Genomic DNA, 21,035 nt, shown 5'->3' with positions numbered 1-21,035 from the left:
CAGGTTTCCCTGACTCCAGGAGTTTGTCTTCCCTGAGGAAGACAGTTGATTCACACCATGGTCTGTCCCAGAGCCAGTGCCAGGGATACCTGGTGAGTAAATGGAGGAATCGATGAACCAAAGGTTTTAGGTTCTCCTCTTAGAACCCCTTGATTCTGCTGGGGGCAGAGAGAAGGCAGATTTTGACAAAAAACAGAGCAACAAAACGCAAAGTGTTCTTCTATGGACGAAACTAACCCCAGAGGAGGACTGGTCGGGAACGGTAATGCCCCGTTTATCAGGCTCCACCAAGAACAGGCTGCTCTGGATGAGGGTGGATATGGGAACTGTCCAGATAAATGGCGCTTGCCCTTCTGAGGGTCCAACCTTTCCTGACCCATTATGGGGTGAAAATGTGAAGAGATTTCACTTTGCTCTCCTGAGCAACCAGACCTACAAGCAAGGCTGCAGGGCAATGGTGTCTGCCCTTGGGGCTCTCTCCAGGGGCAAGGAGAGGTGTTTGTCCCTGTGCAGACTGGCTCCTGATGGCTAAATTTCTGCATTCCATAGTTCTAAGGTATTCCCCCAACCCTCTGTGGTTCAGAGGCTTGTCTTGTACAACTCTCCACATCTCTTCTGAAATTTGCCAAGAAGTCAGCAAATGGAATTTGTTTGAATTGTATACAAAGAGTAAATAGGTGCTAAGTAAGGCCTGAAACTACCTAAATAAGTTTGAAGATCTCTTGAGATGTTGGGGCAGCTGACAAGAGGACTGTGTGTAAGTGAGGTGTGACCAGAGCTCCACCCTGAGTTACGTCTCCTGCCTGTGGTCACACAGTCAAAGGGACCCAACCTTGTCCAGGGCTGGCTCCTGGACGCTGACTAGCTGCTCTGTTACTCAGACCACTTTATGGGGTGGAGGAAGGGTGAGCAGCCAGCTCTCTGCATGTTAACCTTGGCCTAGACTCATCCTCTCCAGCCCACAGCAGTACTTCCTGGCCAAGCTGAGGCTGGGGAGTGGGTTTCCGCCTCTTGATGCCTGAGATTTCTGGGAAGAAGCCATGCCTGGTTTTCCAATTCCTACTGCTGGTTCCGATGCTCTGTGCCCTCTCCTCCCTGGGGATTCATATGGGGTTCCACGCTGACTCTTGACCCAGGAAAGGCAGGGGGATGCTGGAGAATGAGAAGAACCCTACATGGGGAAAAGCTCTGGGGTCACATCCTCCCTAGAAGTGTCTGGGTGCACCTCAGGAAAGAAGAGTCTACTTATTATGCCCTGACAGGATCCCACAGGCCCAATCCCGCCGGCTCCCAGCAGCCTCCGCAACCCTGGGTCAATGTGTGAGGTGAGACCTGGCACGTGCCTGTTCTGAACGCTCCCACCTCACATGCCCATCCCAAGCTTAGGAGTTAGACACTTGATGCTGCCACCACCCCACATCCATCAATCACCAGGTCCTCTTGATTCTGCCTCCGAGTCTGTCCTACTTCTCTACCCAGGCAGCCTGCCCTGGGTCTCATCTGGATTCTGCTCCTGACTCTTCCTATCCACCAAAGTCAGATCCCATTTCCCACAGTGAACCACCCCTCAGAATGCAGTCGGAGTCCTGCACACCAAATGTGCCAGGCTCGGTCATCCACTCGCTTCTCTGCTCCATTCCCAGCCCAGTCTCTTCACCCAGCTGTGGGGTCTGGGTGGCGGCAAGCGTGTTGACGAGGGAGGAGCGGTTCTGGTCAGTTCCCGGGGGGGACTGCCATGGTGTCAGCCAGCCTAGAGCTGAGGGGCTACTACAGATCTCTGTCCAGGTGCCTCACTGAGCCTAGAGGACACCCACCATGGAGACCACCCTGGAGAAGCAGGTTGACTCTGGGCAGCTGAAATCCTTTGGACCGGATGGCTTCTGGTACGTGAAGCTATTCCTCAACCGGTGGCTCTCCTGGGGTGAGGGGGCGGCCTGCCCAAGCCTAAGGACACCTGGGAATCCCCACACCACCTCCCGCACCACCTCCCGCCAGTCTAGGCAACTGTGGGTGAGACTACATATCTGCCCATCTGCCAAGGAACTTCTCACTTCCCCTTTGTAGAGGTGCATGAGTCGGCGAACACTGCCTGGCACATGGGTAAGCTGTTACTGTTGTCACTGTTGCTCTCTCAAGAAGAGAAGTCACCACCTTCAGAGGAGCCTTAGGGACAAGGTTTTCCATTTTGAAATTGCCAGAAATCATTACCCTAAGAATGTAAGAGTAAGGAGGAACCTGAAGGAACTACGGGCCTGCCTCAGGGAATAAAGCTAGTCTCCAGACCCTGCTCGGCTGCTCCTGGCAGAGGAACCCAGCACTCTGTAGCCCCAGAGGGCAGAGGCGCCAAGGCCAGACTCCAGCTCAGGGGAAGGAAGAGCTTTGTAGACTTCAGGGTACGAGGCTGCCCACCTTACAGGTGGTGAGTTCCCTGTAAGTAGGGAGCATGCAAGTCAAAGTGCTCCAGAGCCGGACTGGTAAACATTTTATGTAAAAGGCTAGCTAGAATCCATTAGGTAGGGTCTGTGAGCCACATATGGCCTCTGTCACTCATTGTTCTTTTTTTCTCAACCTTGTAAAAATGTAAAAACCATTGTTAGCTCATGGGTTGCACAAAAACAGGCTGCTGGCTGGATGTGGCCCTCCTGCCAATCCTTGATCTAGGATTCTAGACCACTGCCAGGAGGGGTATGCATTTTGGAACCTCTGGCTGGTCTCACCATCCTTCCCGCTAGACATTTCTTTACCCCAGGAGGACTAGGTCAGTTAGGTCATCCCCAGCAGGGATCCCTGGGCCAGGTTTAAGCTCGGTCTCAACCCTCCCTGTGCTCTACGGGATGCTACTGTGGGGAAGAAGGGGCTAAACTGCCAGCCAAGCTTTCAGCGCCAGTTAGAAGGAGGAAAGGGCCAGCTTCTCTGGCTTAGCCTCTCAGCCTGGCCTTCACCTCTGTTCCCTGCCTGTGCCTGTCTTCCAGCTGGGGCTGGCCCCGCATTGCCCCTCCCCCAAGCTCTCAGCCCAGGGCCTTTATCTCCACAGCAACTCTCAGCCACACCCCAGGGTGAGCTGGGAGATTGGAGCCAGATGTTCCAGGTGGGGCTGGACAGATAACCCTGCCCACTGGGTCCCCTGGGGCCTCACTTTGGGGCCTGGGGGAAGAGGCCTAGGTTGGGGCTAGAGCTGGGCCCCAACCCCACTGCAGAGGGCTGGACCACCCAGGCTGCTTCCCTGGAACAGCCCTGACATGGCTAGCCTCCAAACCAAGGCCAGGCCAGGCCAGGCCTCCCGGCAGACAGAGGAATCATCCCACCGCCGTGGCCACACCCGAAGCCCTTCTCAGCTCTTGCAATAAAGTGTCTCCTCTACTCCAACTATGACTCACGAGGCACACGCAGTGACTCCCTCATATGACCTAGTCACCTCACACCTTTGCTTGGGCTTAATCACCTTTCAGAACATGCACAGATACTCCTCTGGAAAGCCTTCCTCCAGAGAACCACCCCTCCCACTCCACTGCAACTGGTTCTCAAACAGAGACGGCTTTGGCACCCCATAGGACATCTGCCAATGCCCAGAGACATTTTAGTTGTCACACTGGCTACTGGCATCTAGAGGGCAGAAGCCAAGGAGGCTGATAAACATCCTCCAACGCACGGGACAGGCCTCTACAACACCAGCAGAAACATCACAGTGCCAAGCTGAGAAACCCTGCTCTAAGGGCGAAGCACCCTCTCCCTCTTCCTTCCCTGCTCCCACTGTGCTTGCTCGCATTTCCATCATCGCCTTTAGACGACTAACTGTAAGGTACCGTGTGCTCCCTCTATAGTAAACCTCAGCACGGAGATGGTCTGATGCATCCATGTCGCTGGTGCCCAGCACGGTGCTGGAGGTGCAGAGTTGACACTAAATGACCAACAAGCCATGAATCTAACTGAAGGGCTTGAGGGGTGATGTGATATGACAGGGTATGATGGTGTAAGAGATTGTGCAACTCTGTGTGGGAAACCTGAGATGTTGGTACATGACTGAGCTTGACTCAGCTCCAAACTGAGACCACACATGGCCAGCTGGGTGGCAGTTGTAGGTGAGTGAAAGGGTGTTCAGGTGCCCATCTGGGACTGTGCCCATCTTCCATAATGGTCAAGGGCACAGACTAGGGCCAGACTCCCCGGAGTTACATTGCAGCCTTGCCACTTACTAGCTGTGTGTCCTTGCTTTAATTGCTTAACATTCCTGTGCCCCAGTTTCTTATAGAGCAGGGAAAATTATGGTGTCTGCCTAATGGGGTTATTTTGAGGAACAACTGAATTACTATTTCTAGAGTATGTATAACAATGCCTGGGTAAGCTGTAAGTAAGCAGTACGGGTTTATGGTAGTGGTGACGGGTGAAGGGGAGAGGAGACTAGAACTCTTTGGATACAGGAGAGAGAAGGAGAGGCTGCTTGGAGCACGAAGCCCAGCTCCGCCCAACTCAGCCCAGCTCAGCCCAGCTCAGCCCAGTTCAGCCCAGTTCAGCCCAGTTCAGCCTGACGGGACACAGGGCTTGGGTTGGGAGGCGGGTGTTGCCTCCAGCTCTTTCACTCACCAAGCTGGGTCATCCTGGGCAGACCTTACCTCCTCTGCAGACCAGGTTCCTCCTTTGTCAAACAAGGAGTGTTGTTTGTCAAACAATGAGGCCCTTTCTGGCCCAAACTCTGGATTCTGAGGATGCCTTATTCTCAGACATGCCTGACACTGTCCCTTGGGCCAGGACTTCATGGTTTCTCAGTGGCCGTCAGTCATCTCTACTGGCAGCTCGGTCATTTGGGGAGGGGAAAGGCAGTGCTTGGATGAGCTCAGTATGATGGTCAGGATTCCCTGGTTCATTCAGCTGCTCCCTCTGTGGCTGGGCTCACCTCTTCCGCCTCTGTCCTCCTCCTCCAGGAGGGGATGCATGGCAGGAATGTCCTGTCATCACTCACAGCAGGGCAGGGGCAGTGCACAGGGCTGGGGAGGCACAAGGCCTGGAGCCCACCTCTAGCTCAGCCTCTCACTCTCCAGATACCTCATCTGGCTTCAGTTCCCTCATTTAGAAGAGGGGAAGGTGTCAGCCCCACCTGCCTTGTAGAGTTGCTGTGAGGTGGTAATTTATGGGGTGGTGCTTTGTAAACATATAAGGTAGTATGATTAATTAACCACTTCCAGGAGGAAGCCCTTTGGGGCCTGTTTTATGGAAGAGAACAAGCTTCTGGCATCCTCACCATTCGTGGGGCAAAGTCTCTTCTCAAGAATAGGCAAACCATGGCCAACCCAATGCTATTTCCTAAGAGAGGTTCTTCTAAATAGACAAGGGAAGTCAGTGTGCCCAGTGCAGGCAGTTAGCGATTCCACATCAGCAGAACATTTCACACCTCTGCACCTCTGCAGAAGCCGCTCTCACTGCCCAGACACCTGTCCCTCCTGCCCTATGAGGTCAACTCACCCTTTAAGGTCGAGCATGGCTGCCAAGTCCTCCGTGAAGCCCTTTTTTTTATCTCCCCTGTCACCCCAGCCCCAGCATTAGTTGCCCCCTGTTTGCTCTCGCAACACCTTGAAGCCCTCTGTTAGTGACACTCTGGCTTTCTCCAAGGGGTCTCTCCCACTGCTGTGGAGACAGGGCCTGGCTCGGACTGTGTCTCAGGCAGCTCCCTGAGGGCCAGCATGTGCCTGTTCACGGCTATACTTCTCCCTCCTCACTGTCTAGGACAGCATCTGGCACAGCCTGGATGCTCAGGAAGTCCTGGCTGAATGAAAGGGTTGGCCGGATGGAATCTCTGTGTCACCCTAGGGCAGGCCTTCAGCCCTACCCGGGCACAGGAGTCGCTCTGCCCTGTTACTACACATGGGCTCTGAGCCTCACTTTCATTTCTTCTTCTTGGGTCCTTCTGTCCTCTCTTCACATGTTACATGTATCACTTCTAATCTGGCTCCTGGTTGGAAAAACTACAGCCAGCCTTGTGAGAAGTGTTTGTAAAGTACAAAAGTCAACAGACCAAGTATCTGGGTGCTTGCCCAAGAAACACCGCTAGATTTCAGCGTTCTCGGTTCTGGCCACTCACATCTCCAGCTTCGGTCTGCTGGGGCTGGTTCCTGAAGTGACTTTTGGACAGGTGCCCATACATGGTCCTATGAATGCAGTTTACAGCCTCACCTGGGCCCTCTGTGCTGCTGACCAGCCCCATGATGCCCTGGTCAGAGGTCCTGCCCATATTCCATGACAGTTATAACCTCTTGCCTATTTCTGATTAGACGGGAGGCCCCAGGGATCACAGAAGTTCATCTCAGATTTGTCTACATCTTCGGAAGTCTCTCAGTCCCTGGCTGGGCATGGTGGCTCACACCTGTAATCCCAGCACTTTGGGAAGCCAAGGCAGGTAGATCCCCTGAGGTCAGGAGCTTAAGACCAGCCTCATCAACCTGGTGAAACCCCATCTCTACTAAAAACACAAAAATTAGCTGGGCGTGGTGGTACACACCTGTACCAGTAGCCCAGCTACTTGGAAAGCTGAGGCACGAGAACCACTTGAACCCAGGAAGCAGAGGTTGCAATGAGCCAAGATCATGCCACTGTACTCTGGCCTGGGCAGCAGAGCAAGACTCCGTCTCAAAAAAAAAAAAAAAAAAGGTATCTCAGTCCCTCCTGGCCAAAGGAAGCCCCTCCCTTCTGCTCCGACACCACCCTCCCTCCTGGAAGACCTCCGCCCTCACTTCCTTATCTTCACCCTCTCCTGCTGATTCCTTCCAACATGTTTAAAAATAACCTTCATTAAAATAAATAAATAAATTCCTAGCCATACCATCATTCCAAACCTCCTCAATTCTTTTCTCCCTCTCCCACCAACTCTTTTGGAAGAGCCGTCTCCACCCTTTCTCATCTGCCTCTCACTCTTCACCCAATCATAGTGAGGCTTCTACCCACGCTGTGCCATGTAGTCAGCCCCAGTGGCCACAAGGCCACCATCGCCTCTTCTGCATTCAGCAATGTGGAGAAGCTTGCCCAGTTCAACCCCTGGGGTACCTGATGGCATTCCTCCACTCCGTTCATCCACTCACTATCCACCAGTGTCTATTACTATGACAGGCACCGTTCTAGGCACTAAGAACACGGCTGTGGGCAAACCAGACAAATACCCTGGTCCTTCGATGGCTTACATTCTCCCTCTGTCTTGGGAGGGTATCCTCTCCTGGTTTTAGAGATACCAGCTCTTGTTCTTCTACTTAGGGTCCTTTTCTAGCAATGGGTTGTTCTCTGGGGCCTTGATCTTTTTACTTTTAATTTTTATTTATTTAATTATAAAATTGAGATGAGGTCTTGATGTGTTGCTTAGGCTGGTCTTGAACTCATGGCTCAAGTGATCCACCCACCTTAGCCTCCCAAAGTGCTGGGATTACAGCGTGAGCCACATGCCCGGCCTTAATCTTCATTTCTCTTTTTATTCCAGTCTCCCTAGAAGATCTTCCTCCACTGTGTGGATACCAGTGACTCTCAACTTTTCTCCAGCCTGGGTCTAAGAAACAGACCCATACATGCAGGTGCCTCCTGCACATCTCCAGCTGTGTCACCCCACGCCTCCATTCCTGCACATCCCACGGCCACCTCTCAGCTCCTGGCACACCTGCTCCTTCTTCAAACCACACATCACCCATGCCAGAAACCTAGAAACGATTTTTAAACCCTTCTCTGTTGCCCTCACATGGAATTGATGACCAAATCCTGTCCATTCTTCCTCTGAGGGTTTGCTTTTATGTCACTAGTGCAACGGCAACTTTCTTGATGGTTTCCCGTCTCTAGTCTCACATTCTTAAGTCCGCCCCTCCATACCAGACGCCTGAGTCATTTCCCTACAATGCAAGTCTGATCACGTCTGCCCTGGGCAGTGGGTCCCTATTGTCCTCATCCTGAAGTCCATGCTCCCTAGCTGGGCCCCCGCGCTGGTGCCCATCCGCCCCTTCTGACTGTGCCGTGCCATACTCACAGGGCCCTTTGTGGTCTGGCTCTTGCCTACCTTACCTTGTTGACCTCCCCAACCTTTCCCCTCCTCCTGTTCACTCTAGTGACACACTAAACTACTCAGGCTTTACTGAATGCCAGGCTTTCTCTTCTGGGCATTTTGCTTTGAAGGCCCCCTGCTCACCCCAACCCTGTTCTGTTTCTGGAAAACACCTCCTCTGTCCTGGCCTTAGAGTCCTAGTTCTGTCATTAACTCACTATGAGATCACAGTCAAGACATCATTAAATCCAGTGGCTGTCAACCTTGGCTGCACATTTGAATTGGTTGGGAAGCTTTTAATTGAATGCCCAAACAGCATCCCAGACCAATTAAATCAGAATCTGGGGGTGTCCTGGAAACCCCAATGTGCAACCAAGTGGAGAGCTCAACCTCCCTCTGTTTCCTCCCAGCCTGTCTTACAGACTTTCCATCTGTAAGGATTCCCAAAGGGAGCCAGTTCTGAAGCACACACTTTGGCAAGAGCTGTCAAGAGCACTTAGCAAATGCAGGGTTTGGGGTTGGTCCAAGCATGGGCCCACGGTCGCCATGCCCGGCAAACTTGGAAAAGTCATGTCACCTCCGCTGCAGCTGAGCATGACTCAGCAGGCCAAGCCTTCCTGGTGACTTGCTCCTCGGCATCGGGCGTGGCCCCATAGCCACTGTCTGCCTATTTGGAAGAAGCCCAGCTAACTCTAGACACTACCTGGTTCCGCCAAACAGGCCCCTGATCTTTGGGAGTCACCGCACTCACTTTCTAGCCTCATCCGTCTGGACAAGAAATGTGGTCCTGACGTGAGGACTGCCCACTCTCATTTGGTCCTCTCTGGGAAGGTACAGATTTTTAAACTGGCAAGGCAGCTGGTTAGGAAGACAGCCTGAGGCCATGGAAATAACAGAGCTTGGCTTCTGACTCCAGCATTCAATAGCTTTGTGACCTTGGGCCTGTCGGTCATTTCATCTGCCTGGGCCTCAGTTTCCGGGTCTACAAAATGGAAATCACCACCCAATCTCATAAACACAAGCAAAATGCCTGGTACAGAGGAAGGGCTCAGTTTCCTTTCCTGTCCCTGCCTCCTACCCCCTACCCCCTTTTCCTCTTCTCTCCTCCTTAATGCAAGTAGGTTGGGCTGGAGGAGATGGTCTAGGTCCCTTCCCATCCTGACATTCACGTAAACAAGTGGGGACAGATCTAGGATGCACGGCAGGGAGGAGGAAGCCAGCACAGACCTTCACCCCCTGTGGCTCCCTAGGGCAAGACGCCATTTCTGCTTTGACTGGCAGAGGGCCTTCAGGGAGAGGACGCGGTTTCAACCTACAGTTGGATGCCTTAAAAGTGTGCTGCCTGTGGATGGGTATGAGTGCAGGCTCAAGGACCACCTGGCAGGCAGGTGTTGGATACCAGCTCTGTCTCTGACTTAGCTGGGTGATATTGGGCAGGTTTCCTCTCTCTGGCCGTTTCCCATACCTGCAGGCTGGGAGTGGTGCCTGTTGCCTCCTGACAGTGCTGCAGTGAGCATCAAGTGAGACAAGCCCATGAAAACCCTCTGCAGTCCCAGAATGCCACGGAAATGCAGCATTATTGTATTGAGCTTTGCTTTGAGTTTATTATATCATCAAACATATTATTATATGACTGAGTTGGGTGGGGAGTTGGTCAAGAGGGCCTATAAAAGACCCCAGGATTCTGTGGGACCTGAGATTCTAGAATTCTGCCACCCTAAGATTCCAAAGCAAGAGACGAGTCTCTGACATGGTCAGGGCCAGAAAACTGGCTGGAGAAGCAGACAGTGTGTTGATCTAAATGACTAATTCAGGTGGTGGTGTGAGACTGTGGGCATGTGTGATGTGCAACAGAGCAGGCTGGTGTCCATAAGCCAACGATGGCACAGTACTCACCTTCTGGGGGGCATTGATGACTCCAGTGTTGTAGCCAAACTGAAGGGAGCCAAGCACTGCTCCTCCCACGGCCAGCATGAGGCGACCCGTCAGCTTCTGCAGAGAAACAAACCACACTGTTATAGGCGTGTCTGGGAGCAGGTTACTACAGGGCAGGGCCTGGACTGGCAGGTTCCTCTGTTCAGATATCTTGCCTGACTCTTGGCACCACACCAGTCTTTCTCCCAGGAAACTTGGCCAATTCCCAACCTTAGGTGCCCAAACCAGCCTAGCTGACTTCAAGACACTGGGCTGGCCGGGCCATTTCCTGGGGAGAGAGGGGAAGTATGGTCTTCTCTCTCTGTAGCCAGGTCTCAGAGAGGGAGAGGCTTTGGATTCTTGAGGGTCTCATTTCCCCGGTGGAGCCATGCCTAGGGTCTGGTGGTTCTAGACTCTCTGACTGGGAGGCCCAGGAACCAGCCCTCCTATGCAAGGGGGCCCAAATTACTGGGTAGGAATAGCACAGATATAGATAGGAGAAGCACCCTGGATTTGGAGCTGAAGGCGCTGGCTTCTGATTCCAGCCCATCCGCCTGTTTGCTCTGTGAATTCCAGCAGGCTAAGTCCCCCATGTACCACCTCTCCCCTATCCTCCATTTGCTTGTCAGCAAAATGGCAACAGCTTCGTTTGTCACATTGCTTCGTTTGTCACATTGGAGATGTGATCCCACCTTGCCCTACCCTTCCTGCTGTTCACAGGGCAGGAAACTGAGCCCTGAGAGGGTGAGGCAAGTTCCAGATCACTCAGGAGTCTGCAGCAGAGCTCAGGGCTCCGGACTCCCTACCCAGTGCTCCTCACGGCAATAATCCCCAAACCACAAGCCTCCCAAGGTTATATGGACATAGATGCCATGCTAGGCAGGAATGCACTTTGGAAAAGTGCACAAGGTGAGTAAGAGTGTGGGGCTAAGGTGTTTCCAATAGGCAAAGGGATGGGAGAGAAAAAGAGCAGTTTGCTTCTGTGCACTGGAAGCCGAGGACCTGAGGCAGCAGGAAGGGCAGAGGCCAGCAGGTGAAGAGCCCTGCTTAGCCACAGGTGACTGAGAGGCCAGCAGGGTATCAGCCCTGCTGGAGAAAAGTACTCTTTTCAGCTATAAAAATGAGGAAGTCAGGAAATGTGACATTAGGCAGGCCTTTAACTGATTGTAGGAGAACAAGGCTGCGGGAGGCACGCCAAAGAGACGGCTGGCATTCACTACGCACACTACACCAAGCTGGGTCCTGGAAGTGGGTGGAGCTGGCCATGGCCTGGCTGTGGGTCTCTGGGCCTCGGTTTCCACAGAACCCAGAAGCAGCCTTTACTTCAAGATCATCACAGATAGCCCTGGGCATAGCTGTTATCGGGCGTATTCCCAGTATGGTCTTTTCATTCTCTGAAAGCAGTCAGTCAGGGCAACGATTGCAAAAGCCAAGTCTCTCACATCAGAGGCTGCGAAAGAGGAAGAAGGCTTCGGCCCAGGAGGAGTGTGCAGCTCAGAGCCCCCTCTGTGTGTGCACTGCGTCCTTCCTTCCCATTAGTCTGTCCACCTGACCCCTTAGCCTGCCTCTGGACATTTATTCCACATGCTGGGGCTTCCCTCATACCACAGGGACTCCATTCCCTCTAAATCCTCTGCATTGCCCAACTAGAAAGACAGCCCCCACCCCCCGTATGTCCTGGCACTGCCCCCAGAATCTCCCTTCACTCAATTCTCTGGGGAGCCTTCAGGCCCAGAGCTGTTGTTCTGAGTGGGTAGTGAGCAGCTGACAAATTTCTGGGGGACCCCAGCGACACACCAGGTCAAGCCTAATTCATAGGGTGGACACTAATTCAGAGGCTGTGGCAAGGCACTAAGCATCACCAGGAGGGCTCACTAAACAGTGACTGCTAGGCCCTCCACGTGCTGGGCTTTCTGCCTGCGGAATTACCTGCATTTGCTGATGGGATGCAAAGTATACACTGTATTTTTCTGGAACACACTAGAATAGATTAAAAAACAAGCAATGCAGCGACATCAATCTATGATTTAAGAAAACGTGGCATAGTTATATAATGGAATACATAACCTGGGAGTTCGAGGCCACAGTGAGCTGTGATCACCCCATGGCACTCCAGCCTGGGTGACAGAGTGAGACTCTGTCCCAAAAAACAAAAGCGAAACCAAAAACAGAGCAGTGTGTATATTGTATGCTACCTTTTGTGTTTTTTAAAAAAATTGGCTGGGGGTAGGGGGAGAATATACACATCTATTTAAAAGAATGCACAAGAGGCTAGGCGCGGTGGCTCACATCTATAATCCCAGCTTGAGGCCACGAGTTCGAGACCAGCCTGGCCAACATGGCAAAACCCTGTCTCTACTAAAAATACAAAAATTAGCTGGGCATGGTGGTGCGTGCCTGTAGTCCCAACTACTTGGGAGGCTGAGGGACAAGAATCACTTTATCTGGGAGATGACGCCACTGCACTCCACCCTGGGCGACAGAGCAGACTCTGTCTCACAAAAAACAAAAAAATACAAGAATGTACAAGAAAGGTAACATTCTAACCTGGGGGGCCTGGGTGACTGGGGACAGGGTGAAAGGGAGATTTCATTTTATAGCCTTTGGCACTTTTTTGAATTCTGAATGGTGTGAATGGAATCACCTATTCAAAATAATTTTTACAAGCCCTATGATTTCATATTACTTAGAACAAAGCAATTTAAATAAAAACATTAAGTGGAAAATAATACAAATGATCCATGGATCTAGCAAAAATTATGTTGGTAGAGCATGAGTGAATGACAGTGACTGTGTGTGTGAGGTAAGTGCTATTATCACAGGCCCTGTTTTACTAAGGTCTGCATCTGATGTTCCAGGGGTCTGGAGCCTCTGAAGGCATCCCTGGGGCCCCACTGAGCAGATGCTCGATTGTAGCCTCTGTCAATGGGGGCTGCTGGAGGCCAAGGACATACCCCTCCGCTGGACCTTGTCATCGGCAGGTCGAGGTCAAACTCGACTTTAGAAAACCTGCCTACCCACGCCCTGGGTCATATCCATATCCACCCAGGCAGCTGCTGCACTAGGACTCACTAAAATACCAGTGACCCATGCTCTAGGTCTCATGCTAAGTAGAGCTGGGGCCCCGGATGAAACTGGATCCAGTCCTGACACCAAGGAAGGAGTTTCCAGTCCAGTGGGGTGGGGGCAGTGGGGAGGCAGATGAAGATGAGAGGCTAGTGTGGTCTGGGCTTCAACAGGGGGCTGGTATGAGGCACTGTGAGAACCCTGGAGGGAAAGATTTCCAGTTTTGCCTGGGTACAAAAAAAGATGAGTTCCCAGGAGGTGACATTGGAGCTGGGCTGTGAAGCACACACAGAGAGTCTGCCAAGTGGGAAAGCAGTGGCAAGGCTACATTCCAGGTGGACAGAACAGTATGTGCAGGGGGAAGAAATGGGGACTGATCAGTCAGATTAAGAAACAGGGTGCTCAGTGTGGCTCAGTACTAGGTGTAGGGGGAGGGACATGGCCCCTGCTCCTCAGTAGGCACAAGACACTGCGACCAATCTCAGATTCATGCTGCCACCCTGCTGCGCCCACCATAGCCGGCTTGATCATTGCTGGGCTTGGAAGCAGACCCACGTCTAAATGCAGCAAGCTGCCCCTTTCACCTTGGAGTTGGATACAAGGCAGCCCTGCTCTGGGCCTTGGTTTCCTCACCTAGAAAACAGGGATGAAAGTTCCTTCCTTAAAGGGTCGCTGTTAAAGTTTTCTATCAGTATCCATCATGAAGCCTGGCAGAATTCTCTCCACAAGTGTTTGCTGGATCAGGGAAGAATAGCAAGCTACCCTCAATCGGGCAACCTCAGCACCATCTGCCCCCACCAGCCAGTGGCTGGAACTGGAACATGGTAATGAAGTCCATTTACTCAATGTGTATTTATTCTGGTGTCAAACTGATGAACAGTTGGTGATGACTTAGAGAAGGGTACTAGCCCCATAGAGCTTGTGATTTTCTTGTGGGGGCCTTTTTTACTGATGGGGAGCAATGTACAGCCCAGAGTCTGGGATCCCCAGCAGCCCATCACCACTCCCTGGGGATGAGACTACTTTCTAGAACATTCCATTCTCTTCCAGGCCTTTGCTCTTGCTATGTCCTCTGCAGTCTCTAGCTTATTACCCATCTGCCACTCAGTTTGGGAACTCCTTAAGAACAGAACCAGGGGCAGGACGCGGTGATCCCAGAACTTTGGGAGGCCAAGGTGGGCGGATCACTTGAGCTCAGGAGTTCAAAACGAGCCTGGGCAATATGGTAAAACCAGGTCTCTACTAAAATTGAAAAAAAAAAAAAAAAAAAAAAAAAAACAGCCGGATATGGTGGCACACATCTGTACCCAGCTACTCAGGGGGCTGAGGTAGGAGGATCACCTGAGCCTGGGAGGCAGAAGTTGCAGTGAGCCAAGATCATGCCACTTCACTCCAGCCTTGGCAACAGAGCAAGAAAAAAAAAAAGAATGGAACCTGGGTCATACCGTGTCTGCAGCCAGAGTGACCAGAGTAGGGAACAGCACATACTAATTGCCAAACAAAGAAAACCTGCCACTTTTCAACTTGGCTTTTGGGCAAAGCTGGCTCTGCGTGTATCTGTTGTGCCAGACCAGTGTTCATCCTTAGCCATTTATCAAACCCCTGACGAGTGCTGGAACATCAGAGCTCTGAGAGGTAAATACAGCACCCCACAAAACCCTCCACTCCAAGCCCACAGGGCTGTCGAGGAAGGACCTCTGAAGTCAGGCAGACCAAGTTCAAATCCTGACTCTCCTAGGAGAGTCATGGCCTCTCAGCTTGGCCAGTGACTGGGCTCAGGGTCCAGCACAGAGAAGCATTTCTCATGTCCCCACCCCTCACCCTCCCTATCCCACCGCTGGGGGTCTCACGATCCACAAGAGCCCTCCCTCTCCCAGGAAGCCATAGAAGAGGTGTTGAGATTCAGGACCTCTCCCCCAACACTCGGATGCCAGGTGGCCCTGGCCACATTGTATAACTTGCCAAACACTGTGGCCTTTTGACCCATGTCAGTGTGTTGGCATTGCGCTCCAGCCCCAGGGTTGGCCTGCAGCAGGTTCTCAATCTATATTGGCACAGGGAGGGCACGTGGCTACTGCCACTCAGAGGCAGGGTACTCCTGGCAAGAGGAGGGTCCCAGGGCCGGCAGACTCCAGATGTTGCTCCATCTTGTCCTCTTCCCACAGCATCCCACATGGGTTCCCCAGGTGCAGGGAGGCAGGGGACACAGGGCTTTCCAACTGCTTAGTCCACAGCTCAAAGGAGGGCGGGAGGGGTTTACCTGAATCCATGACATCTCCCTTTTAATTTGTTTTGTTGTGTTTCTTACTCATTTAAACGAACTTCTGGGCATTAAAAGAAAGAACCTCAAGGCTGGGCGCGGTGGCTCACACCTATAATCCCAGCACTCTGGTAGGCCGAGGCGGGCGGATTGGTTAAGGCCAGGAGTTCGAGACCAGCTTGGCCAACACCAAACTGTTTAGTGGCAAAAACCTGTCTCTACTAAAAATACAAAAGTTGGAGCTGGGCATGGTGGCTCACGCCTGTAATCCCAGCACTTTGGGAGGCCGAAGCAGGCAGATCATGAGGTCAGGAGATCAAGACCATCCTGGCTAACACGGTGAAACCCCCTCTCTACTAAAAATACAAAAAAAAAAAATTAGCCCGGCGTGGTGGTGGGCGCCTGTAGTCCCAGCTACTTGGGAGGCTGAGGCAGGAGAATGGCATGAACCCAGGAGGCAGAGCTTGCAGTGAGCTGAGATTGCGCCACTGCACTCTAGCCAGGGCGACAGAGCAAGACTCCGTCTCAAAAAAAAAAAAAAAGTACAAAAATTAGTGGGGTGTGGTGGCACATGCCTATAATCCCAGCTACTTGGGAGGCTGAGGCACGAGAATAGAATCACTTTGACCTGGGAGGCGGAGGTTGTAGTGAGCAGATATCGCACCACTGCATTCCAGTCTGGGTGACAGAGTGAGACACTCTAAAAAAAAAAAAAAAAAAAAAGCCTTGGCTGCAGTAAGAAAGAAGGAAGCTCAAGAAATTGCAGACTGCTGTAACGTCGGCACTTGACAGGAGGCACCTGAGTTCAGAGGGCAAGTGCCCAGCCTAGCATACAAACAAAAGCCAGGGTTGGGACCAGAGTTGTTTGGTTTCCTAGCCTGGCATTCTACCCTCTGACCGGTTCCATCCTGCGAAGTCTTTTAAAAAGAGTGATGGACTAACAGTCCGAAGCCTGACCTTAGGGTGACCTCAAGCATTAAGTGCTCCTGAAGCCACTTCCTTTAAGCCTTCCAATGATGTCAAGACCCTTGCATGACTGAACCTCCAGACACCCCTGGTTGCCCTCGAGGCAGAAGGCACTCGCCAGTCTTCAAAGTAGAACTGAGAGGAGGGAGCTGGTGCATTTATCAGCAGCAGCAGCGAGCTGAGGCACCCTGCCAGGGGCTGCTCATACATTCTGATTTAACCACCATGAACAAGCTTTTGGGGAGAGATTGCTCCCTTTTCACAGATGAGAAATGAGAGAAAGGGAAAAGCGCAGAACCAGGGGACTCTAGGCTTCAGGGAAGCTTCCAATTGGGGGTCTCTGATGCCAAATTCTACGCCTTTCCTGCTCAGGTCCTCCCCCTTGTTTCCGGGTACTGGTCCCTGAAGGAAACAAGGTTTCTACCTGGTGCTTTCTATGTAGGTCAAATTCCATAAAAGCAACTCTCTGAGCCTTGCCCACTCTGAGCCGAGACAGCCCGGGCACAAGCTCAGAAACCTTTGGGCCACTTTGCTGCATTTGCTGTAAGCCAAAGTTGGCAAACTATGGCAGCTAAGAATGAGTTTTACATTTTTAAGTAGCTGGGGAGAAAAAAAAGACGACTAATATTTTGTGATATGTAAGAATTATATTAAATTCACATTTCAGTGACCATGAATAAAGTTTTATTGGAACACAGCCACACTCATTTGTCTACGGCTGCTTTTGTACTGCAACAGCAAAGCTGAGTGGCAGGCCGAGAACTACATGTCCGACAAAGCTGACAATATTTACGCTCTATCTGGCCCTTTAGAAAAAAGTTGATTGGCCTCTGCTTTAAGCCCCAGGTCCCCTGAGCTAGCTGCCCAGCATTCTCAAAGCCTTCCAGGCAAAACCACATCCTCCCTAAATAACCAAAAACGTATGCATCCTATTATGGAATGTTAAATGTAAATGGCTCCTTGGCCATGTGTGGGTGTGGGGCCAGGATCTGGACCCTGGGGATACTGACACCCCTGAGAAGATACACATTTGGTGGTGAGATGGGCAATAATTCAACTAAGAGAACATTAATTTGGTAAGACTGGGCACATGGAAAGTTCACTGTCACTCTCAGCAGACATGTTTAAGTCCCAGCTCCTCCACTTGTGTGACCTTAAAAAAGTCCTTTCCTGGCTGGGCGTGGTGGCTCATGCCTGTAATTCCAGCACTTTGGGAGGCTGAGGTGGGCGGATCACCTGAGGTCAGGAGTTCAAGACAAGCCTGACCAACATGGTGAAACCCCATCTCTATTAAAAATACGAAAAATTAGCTGGGTGTGCGGGGTGCGCGCCTGTAATCCCAGCTACTCAGGAGGCTGAGGCAGGAGAATCACTTGAACCCAGGAGGCAGAGGTTGTAGTGAGCCGAGATCGCGCCATTGCACTCCAGCTTGGGCAACAAGAGTGAAACTCCGTCTCAAAAAAAAGGCTTTTCCTCTAAGCTTCAGTTAATTCTCCATAAGAGAGGATTTTCTATGAATAAATGATATTGCTAAGGAAAGATTATGCCTGAATGCATGCTCCCAACACTCTTCTAGTCAATGGAAATTCAGCGATAAAACTATACCAAATCCCTGCCTATGGAACTTGATAGATTAGTTGAAGGCTGGGGCAGAAAATAAATACATGTAATACATCAGGTGGTGAGTGGTATGAAGAAGGTGATGGGGCTGCTTTCTTAATCATGGTGGGACATGCCTGTAATGAAGGATTATGCAGCTATTGGAAAGAATGAAACACATGTGTGTTTCACATAACACGTATGTGTTATGAAGAGTACCAGGGTAGATTGTTCAGGGGGAAAAAAAGCAATAGGATGTACATATTGTGTAAGGAACAGGGAGTTAGTGAACTTGTATAGTGGCACTTGGTTGTATGTGCAGAGAGAAACACTGCCAGTATTTACCTCTAAGGGTTGGGTTGGTGAATGGAATGGGTTGCAAAGAACTATGTAGAAAGTGGGATCCAACTACACAAATATTCTATTTATAGGCATGTATCTACACATGCACAAAGAGAAGTCTTTAGGGTGAACACCAAACTGTCAAAACTAGAAGACACTCTTTCATTTATTATGCTTCTCTGTAGTTGGCTCTGTAACTTCTGAAATTTTTTTTAATCCAATTTTTTTTCCAGTCACATCTAAGAACTTTATTGGACACAGCTTGGATGCCAGGACCTGGTAGGCCCCACACACTGCCTGCTAGGCCCTGGACTGTCCAGGGCTGGAGTGAGGGTAGTTCATCCAAGGAAGTGTCAGACCACATGGTAACCCCAAAAGGCAACACCATGGTTAGAGACTTTATATAGCTGGGAGATGGAGGGCTGCCCCACAGATGTATGAACAGGTCCAATCTTCCATAAATAAACCTACAGTGGAGAGGAAAATGACACTGGAATTCATCCTTAGACACAGAGTACCCTAGATGGGAGGGGGCATCCTCACTGGTCAGGGGGCCAGGATGGGTGATGAGGGGGCCCAGACGTCCACAGCATGGGGCAGGCAGGGGCAAGGATGGGGTCAACAGATGATGGGCATTTGCACTAGGACACTGCATTCACAAGACCAACTACTGAAGGGACATGTGTGTCAGGCTGTTCATTCTGGAATGAGCAGGGGTGATCTTTATATCATATTCTGTGGCTGGTGGGCTCAAAGGCTACTTTGTGGAGAGAATGAGACCATGCAGTGAAGATGAGGATGGAGGATCAGGCCCACAAATAGCCCGGGCTTCTAGGCAGCACTGTGTCCCCCACAGTGCTGATGACACAGCTGGCTGTCGGACCACTCAGGCCTACACTCAGGCTAGCGCTTGGCTGGAGGAGATTCCCGTAGAGGCTGATGCAGTCGATCAGGGAGTTGGGGATAAGGACTTCCACCACCAGGTTGTAGATGGTGATGATGCCAGCCATGACCGCTAGGACACTGGACTTCAGGATCAGCTCCAGCGGCATAAGGGCCAGGGCCACGATGCAGTGCTACTCTAGGCTGTGCCAGACAGCACACAGGGCTGTGGGATGGAGGCAAGGCGAGCCCAGAGCAGACTCTGTTTACCTGTGGCCAGAACCCTCTGGGAATAGCTTCTGCACAGCTGTGAGGGCCACACCCAAGTTATCACACGCAGCAGGGAGCTGAAGAAGGCACCCAGCTAGGGGCAGGAAGTCCTTAAGAAGAACTGCCACAGCTGGGTGCTCAAGGAGCCCAGTGTAGCTGTTTGTTTCTTTCCTCGAACTGGGCCCCCCAGCCCGAGAGAGTCCACCTCTTCCTCCAGCAGAGGTGCTTATGGCTAGCTGGCCTGTCTGGGCTCCCACTGTGCTATGAAACTCAATCTGTGCCGCTCAGCACTCCCCAAGCCTGCTGCACAGACCACATGCTCCCCTGGAACCTCAGTGCCACTGACCCAGACAGCTAGGTCTCATCCCCAGTACAGCTGAGGACACAAGCTCCAACAAGAAGTGTGGCTGGTCTAAGGTCGAATGGTAGAGCCGTTTCTGATGGAGCCATTTCCTCCCCACTCCCAAATGCCAGGGCAGAGGGAGACAAACGGCTAGGAGACATAGGCAGACTTCCTGTCCAGCAGAGGCCTCAGTAGCCAAAAGCTCCATCAGCTGAGGCCTGGCAAGAGCTCTCTCCCATTCCACGGTGCAGAAGCCCCAGGGAGGCAAGTCAGTGTGGTCACAAAGAGAGGAGATGCTGTCTTCTTTCTGCCCAGGTTCAAGGCCTGGGAGCCCTGCTCAGTCACTGCAAAACCCTAATGTTTATGCATCAGCTACTGCCAGGCCTGGTGGCTGGAAGACAGAGCCTCAGGCTCCAGTCCACCCCTCCCGTGGAGGGAGGTAACAATTGGAGGCTTGTTTGGGTAGCCAGGGCTGGGCCCGCAGGCCTGGACACAGCCTCTCTGAGCCCACGAATCTGGTCAGGAGGCCTCCCAGCCTCCGCCATCATGGGGACGTCAGTTACCAGACTGAGTGAGCGGCTTTATCACCTTTATGCCCAGGAGTGAGGTGGGGGAAGGGGTGAGGTTGCAGGCCCCAAGCCAACACTGCACACTTTCCTCTTTGTTCCAGGCCTCCCCAGCTTTGCCAGTCTTGGGGAAGCAGCGAGCTGGATGCCTGTACCCTTGGTACTTGAGCAGAGCTCTGGGCCGACACCCGTGACCAAGAGGCACTGGGCAAAGCTGAGCTCCTTGAAGTCACAAGCTGATTACGGGGGATTTGAGGCTGGCCCAGCTCCGGGGCAAATAGGGTCGAATCCCTGGATGGCTCAGTACTAGACAAGGCTCATCTTGGGGCTGTTTACATCATTTGTACACCCAGACTGGCCTTACCAAGGGTCTTTCCACTTAAAATAGCCACTGCCCTAATTTAGGGCACGGGGCCAGTCTCACCACATCCACTGGGGGTAGCCAAGTCTCTGTTTACTAAGAAGGAAACCAGGCTCCAAGGAAAGCCACTTCTTCAAGGTCAGAGTTTAGTGGGAACATCTAGTGTTTTGTTTCCATTCACAGTAGAGTTTCAGTTGTCAAGTTACGTCTAATCCAACTTTCAGGCTCCTATGGCATGCAGAAAGAGCATGGCAAGTCCTGTGTCTGGGGATTCCTGCTCATTTGGGGTGGGTGGAGGATGGCACAGACAGGCGTGTGGAGAAGAAAGCATCTTTTAAAAAGAACACAGCTAGGCCAGGCGCGGTGGCTCACACCTGTAATCCCAGCACTTTGGGAGGCTGAGGTGGGCAGATCACCTGAGGTCTGGAGTTTGAGACCAGCTTGACCAACATGGAGAAACC

At 51.8% G+C, this 21,035-nt stretch overlaps 1 protein-coding gene across 1 annotated transcript in view; it reads right to left on the bottom strand.

Annotated features, from left to right (window-relative positions):
- SLC2A1 (solute carrier family 2 member 1) overlaps positions 1–21,035 on the bottom strand; it is a 33,162-nt gene that overhangs the window by 7,254 nt on the left and 4,873 nt on the right. Inside the window, exon 2 of the mRNA XM_054495162.2 lies at positions 9,902–9,997. Within this exon, the coding sequence (XP_054351137.1) occupies positions 9,902–9,997 (96 nt within the window). The remainder of the gene's footprint in view (positions 1–9,901; positions 9,998–21,035) is intronic.

Source organism: Pongo pygmaeus, chromosome 1 (genome assembly GCF_028885625.2).
Source record: "Pongo pygmaeus isolate AG05252 chromosome 1, NHGRI_mPonPyg2-v2.0_pri, whole genome shotgun sequence".
In the NCBI taxonomy this organism is placed as follows: Eukaryota; Metazoa; Chordata; class Mammalia; order Primates; family Hominidae; genus Pongo; species Pongo pygmaeus.
This window is presented reverse-complemented; position numbering and strand designations above follow the sequence as displayed.